We start from the raw sequence: 6,000 nt of genomic DNA on the forward strand, positions 1-6,000 counted from the left end.
CATATATAGAGCTCCCAAATATTAAACTTCCAACTATAGGTGTGCTCGCAGGTAGCACGACCCATTTGTCGGTATGAACGTATTCTAGAGATACAAATATTGAGGATTCTTATAATTTGATTGAGCAATGTCACGTCTATCATGTTGATTTGGAGATGTTGAAATTGGGTCATGGTTAGGCGCCCATAATTGGCTGACCCGACTCAACCCTATCTGATTTTAAACAATGAAGAGAGGGGAACAATTCCATTCAACGTATTTAAAGCATTCCTTTTTCTATCCTGATCTCTCAGCGGGAAACAGCGAAGAGCCATTCATTGCACTAGGAATACACGACTCTTGCATTGGGATTAAAAAGTGTTTTCTGTTCCTGGGATTGTTCACTGACCTAAGCAACTCTTGAGAGCCAAAACAGACCAAAGATTCAACCCAAGGTTTCCTTCACACTTTCATGAAATGTGAGCTTTCTTTGTTGTTATTATCTTTCCAAAAGAGATACCATCATGATATAGTTTACAATAGTTATCAATGAAATATTACTCAGGTAGCCCTCTTTTTAAGTAAGCTAGCATGAAATGTCATACTCTCCCACAAGGAACTTGACTTAGAAGCCTCCACGCTGAAGTCGAATTTGGCATCACTAAGTTAAGAAATAAATTTGAGCATTTTTGAGTCATTTACCTTGAAACAAGAACTCAAAACTACATAATTTCAAATGATGTGTAGTTCATGCCCTCCCTACAAAAAACACCCTCATTACCACTTCAAATCAGCACCCAGGCGCTCCAGGTATTCAAAAAAGTCATTACTAACAGCATTCTTAGTAGCCACTGACTAGAACTCGGTGGGCTGCCCAACCGGCCCAATATGATAGTTGGGTAGGCATAAGCAGTTCCAGCCCCTTAAGCTAGTCTAAATCCAGATTTTAGGGCACAGTTATATTCTGGGCCAAGTCCAAGCTTACTCCAGAATTTCTAAGCTTGATACTTAATAAAATATAGAAAATTATATGTATATTAAGTGATACACTCCAATTCTAATTCCTCTAGAGACTCACCAACTCTAATTCTATGCATCTTTCTACTTCGTTGTCTATTCATTAGTTCTTTGATTTTTATTACCTGTGTTATTTTCTTCCCCTTTCTTTGCTCATCTTTCTCCTATTTTGCATGTCATAAGGCAAAGGGTGCACCTTTTGTTACACGGTCACGAATTTACATGAACATTATTTTTCTTTAATCCCAACATGGATTGATTTTTCGGTTCTATGCATTTAAGTATTTAGTAACAAGGTAGCAACTGTGGTTCATTAAATACCAAAAAAGGGTACATTTCGACCAATGCAAGTTGAGTTGGGCTATAAACCATAAGAGCACTTCATAGCCATAAGAGTGTCAAAGATACCAGGGGATCTAAATTAAGAAATTACTTAGTCACCACTGCTTATTTTAAACAATTTTTTTTATTGCTAAGTAGTTGAGCTTACCAATAAATGAGAACTCACAATGGTAATGAGAAAGACATTTACTTGCTCATAGTCTAGCTGAATTTTTTCTTTTCCATGTAGTTATATAAATATGTTTTATCCACAGCCCTATCCACTATGACTTGTATAAATGCTGCATTTCGTTGGTTTTTTCTTCTTTTTGAGAAGGATCATTAGCATATTTTCGAAGGGTATTAAATTAGATTTCTACAGTAAATATTGATTCTTTTACCCAAAAACATTACATTTTATACTTCTACCATTTTTGGAGCATATAAAAACTGGAGTTTGACTTAATGTCAGTTATCAATTTTATCATTTTTCATGGAATTTGACTTTTATATATTATTAAATTTTTAGTTTTCTAAAGTTTCTAATTATTGCATTTTTGTTATGTTTTTAGCTAGTATTGCTTTTCAGATACAATGTCAAAGACATCATTATTTTTTTTCTATTGCAAGCACATGCAAATGCGCGATAATAGTGAAAAACATCCATTAAGAAAAACTAATCATCTCAATATAGTATCAACATTCACAAACTTCACCATTTGGTCATCATTCAGATCCATAAACTACACAACAATATCAAAATGACAAGGTAAAATTAATCATACTAATTAATATATCAACATTAGAAAAAAAGAGGGGAGAGAACGCCTCACTCTCACTTTTATATATATTTCGGCAATATAAAAAGCATACTCAATAAGTATCCAAAGATTTATATAATTTAAAAAATAGAATACTTAAATTACATGTTTGATAATGTACTTTCTCCGTATCATCAAGATTCCAGGGTATCATGTAGGCTATTAGAATGCAAGAGCAAAACACTTGTAAAACTAATCCTTGCCATCAGAAAAGGATGTTTCCAGCAATTAAGTATTTTTCTCAAAAGACAAGTTACTTAAAAGAGTGTAACCACACTAATCAAGTTGCTTCCAGAGTCTAAGAAGGCTCTCATCTTTGTAATTGTAGACCTACTGTTTTTTCACAATTATATGTACAAAACCTTCTAAATGGCTTTTGGCTGTAAGGCTCTAGACTATTCTACATAAGTTATTTTATCCTAATTATGCTAAGTTTATGAGGATAAATCCATCATAGACTATATTTCATATGCTTATTAGCTAGTTAGGACATTGAATTATGAGTAGGGTCGGAGGAACCATCCCAAATCAGGCGGTTTCGATCGTACCGAGCCGTCCCGGCGGCGGACTGGGACGGTTCCGGCAACGAAAATGACCCTATTATCGGAGGGCGAAATGGAGAAGTAAAAAAGCGCGAGCGGGGGGGGAGGGGGGGAGGCAGAGGGAGGAAGGCCGGCGAAAGGCCGGCGGAAGGCAGCAGGCGGAGGCCATAGTTGTTTCTCTATTTTGTTCGAAACAAAGGTCCGGCTGTTATAACTCAAACTTCGCTTCAAAATCGTGAAGATTTTAGCGGTCGGAACTCTATTTTGAACAAAATAGGAGAATGGTTGCAGCCTCTACCTAATACCTAGGAGCCAGCCTCCACCGGCCTCCCTCCCTCTCTCCCCCTTCTCTCTCTTTTCCTCACTCTTGTTCACCCTCTCCCCCGCCTCCTCTACTGTGTCGATACAGGCCCGGCATGGCACGGCGCGGGCCTATACCGACCTGTGCCGCCAGACAACCAGTACTAGCACAACAGACCATAATTATGAATATGTTTTGTTAAAGAATATTTGATCTTTGTAAAGCCTGAGTCTATGAAAAAAAAAGATTGCCTTGGCATGTATTGAGATTCATGGGTTTTCGTGAAGTGTTGTTCAACTATATGAATAAATATCTTGGCTCTCATTTGTCTCCACTCATCTATGGTTTCCCAGCATGTTCCTGTATGAGTGGTGAAGGCCTATACCTAGGTAACTCATAAGTCCATATCTTTTGCCGGTTCTTATTGAAAATTTCACTTTTTCTTTGGTAATCTCTACAGTGGTCTCATTAGTTCTTTTCTACCAATAAGACTCCTCCAGCTAGTCATCTTATTTTGCCAACAGTCTCCTTGTATTTTCAGAAAATTCTTCACACACTCCATCTGTCTGGAACTTTTGTTTCATAATTTAGCTCCTTTCCGATGACTAGTCTCCAAAATAATTAAGAGAAGAGCAAAAATTTTCTTAGGACCTAGTACAAGAATCTAAATCACTTGTTTGGATTTTTGGATATTCAATAATCTTGCCTTCTGTTTTAGTATTGGGCCATCCATTGTCGTCTCACTAGATCAAGGATCAAGACCGTGTTCCTCTTGTCAATCCAATATGACATGTAACAGAAAGCAAGGTCTAAAGAACTGACTACAAGAACATACCATGGCATACTAATATGTGCATCAGTACCTACTGTGACATGATGCCTATCAACAAACCTTGAGTCAATACAGAGCTATACTGCAGCAAGTACCATGCTGGTATATGACCAGCACGCCCCCGCACCATGTACTTCAGACTTTGATCAAAGTCACCAAGAAGTTGCTTTCCATTGCAAGTAGATTCGAGCTTCTCAGGGATACTCATGCACAATAGACTAAGGCTTTTGCGCTCTCAGTATCAATATATATGGCTAAAGGTGTAAAACTAACTTTTCTAGCCTATGCACACTATTTAATAGTCTAATCAAAATATTCAGTAGTGGTTTGAGACTCAACAGTCTGGTATGGAAGCGTTATTTTTTATTCAAACTATTGCATTTTCCTGGTGATTCAAGGCATCGTCAACTTACACTTGATCACTTGACAATTGAATTGTCCAAACTGTTAAATTCCGAAAAGTGATGCCAAATCTACTAACCATATCTTACTCAAGTGTTGAAGGTTTATTGACTAAAACTAGGTTTGCTTCTTGAAGGAAAGTGTTCCTACTTCCTAACATCTAAGATTGCTAGATATTACTTCTGAGTTCTAAAGACTCGAACGCTCATTCTACTAATCTCATTTAGCTGCAGATTTCGGTAGCATATCTGCAAGGAGTGAAAGAACAGCTTTTCGGTATTTTTCTTCCCTTACTCTTCCTGAACAGAAATATCTTTTATCATAATAAAGAGTCAGTGTATGGTCAATTCTCTAAACTGTTGACTTCATTAGATGCCAACAAAAATACCGATAGTGGAGGATACTCTTTGAACTCGGTCTCTGCTGCTGTTGATTCTATAAGTTGGAAACATTCATCTAAACCAATAATTAACATTAAAACCAAGGGGTCTACCCACTATTCCTTTGTTTCAATGTTAGAAAGCATAAGTGACACAGATTTCTGCTGAAATTAATGCTTTTGGAAGCAAATTAATATTATTGAGCTGATTTTTCTTCTTTTTCTATTACCAAATAAATTGTCTATTATGAGATACGGTCGATTAAAATCTAGTAACACATGGATTCAAAGATAACCGCAAGTCTGATTAACACAAACTGGAAACATTTTGAGGTGAAAATCATCCAATTCTTTTTCCTTTTCTATTTTTTTTCTTGTGAAAGATAACCACAAGTTTGAATCGGTTCATAATATCAAATATCCAACTAAATTGGAGTGACAACCAATCATTCATAAACAGAAATAAGGCTCATCCACCTCATGACTTCTTAAAAATAACAGATAAGAAATTAGATCTGACGGGCGTGGCTGACCTTGAACCGGACGGGGAGGTTGGCCTCGCGATCGTTGCAGTAGATCGTGCGGTGGGTGGGTGCCTGGGGCTGGACTCGGCCAAGACGGACGGTCTGCGACGACGCCTGCCGGAGCTCCGCTCCCACCGACGGCGAGCCCCTCTCCCCGCCAAGCCGCGCCTTCGATACCCTAACCCTATCTACCCTCCCTTTCATCTCTCCTCCCCCCTCCCTCCCTCCCTTCTTCTCTCTCCCTTCTTCTCCTCCTCCTTTCTTGTGTTTATTAACAGCAACAAAGATCCAACAACAGAAAGAATCCTCCAATCCGCGTCTCTTCGGAACGAAGAAAAGGAATCGAAGTCTAAGAGGAAATAATCGAATCGATCGATCTGATCTTTCCTCGGTCTCTTTCCATCCTTCGCTCGCTAGCAATTACTTGCCTTTTAAAATCTCGATAAGAAGACCGAGCGATTTCCTCCGGATCGTCGCCCCTTTGTTTAATTAATGGTAGCCTTCGTTCAATTTAACAAAAGAAAAATAGGAGTGGCTAACATGCGCGTCAGGGGCACCGGGCGCAGTGGGAGCAGTTAAAATTAAAAGAGATCGTGTAACGCGGAATACGAAAAGTGAGATCCTGGGAGCCGTCCGATGAGGGTTTGGTGGGTTTTGATGTGGATGGTGTGCTGGAAATTTGGGTGGACATCTCGCCGTTGAAGGGACGAGAAGGCGATAGCTGTGATGATGATCCGAAAAGTAGTGGTGGATAGGTGCTGACGGGAATATTCGGACGGAACCGCCACCGAGCATATTTCTCACCTAAAAAATAAAACTACATATTTACTCACTCAATGTGACAATACGTTATACATCATTTTGCAAAAAAAAGTTGCACTT

The 6,000-nt window shown here is 38.6% G+C and overlaps 1 protein-coding gene across 3 annotated transcripts in view; it reads right to left on the minus strand.

The window, feature by feature from the left end:
* ALA3 (aminophospholipid ATPase 3) overlaps positions 1-5,634 on the minus strand; it is a 55,618-nt gene extending 49,984 nt beyond the window's left edge. The window contains exon 1 of one of the 3 annotated variants that reach the window (XM_008805204.5): positions 5,128-5,634. In XM_008805204.5, coding sequence (XP_008803426.3) covers positions 5,128-5,322 — 195 coding nt within the window. In that variant the 5' untranslated portion in view covers positions 5,323-5,634. The remainder of the gene's footprint in view (positions 1-5,127) is intronic. The other 2 variants (XM_088721733.1, XM_088721734.2) reach the window with 2 other exon arrangements.
* Positions 5,635-6,000: the final 366 nt, after the last annotated feature.

This window comes from Phoenix dactylifera, chromosome 5 (genome assembly GCF_051530095.1).
Source record: "Phoenix dactylifera cultivar Ajwa chromosome 5, Ajwa_hap1_PhDact_Kaust_v1.1, whole genome shotgun sequence".
NCBI classification, from domain to species: domain Eukaryota; kingdom Viridiplantae; phylum Streptophyta; class Magnoliopsida; order Arecales; family Arecaceae; genus Phoenix; species Phoenix dactylifera.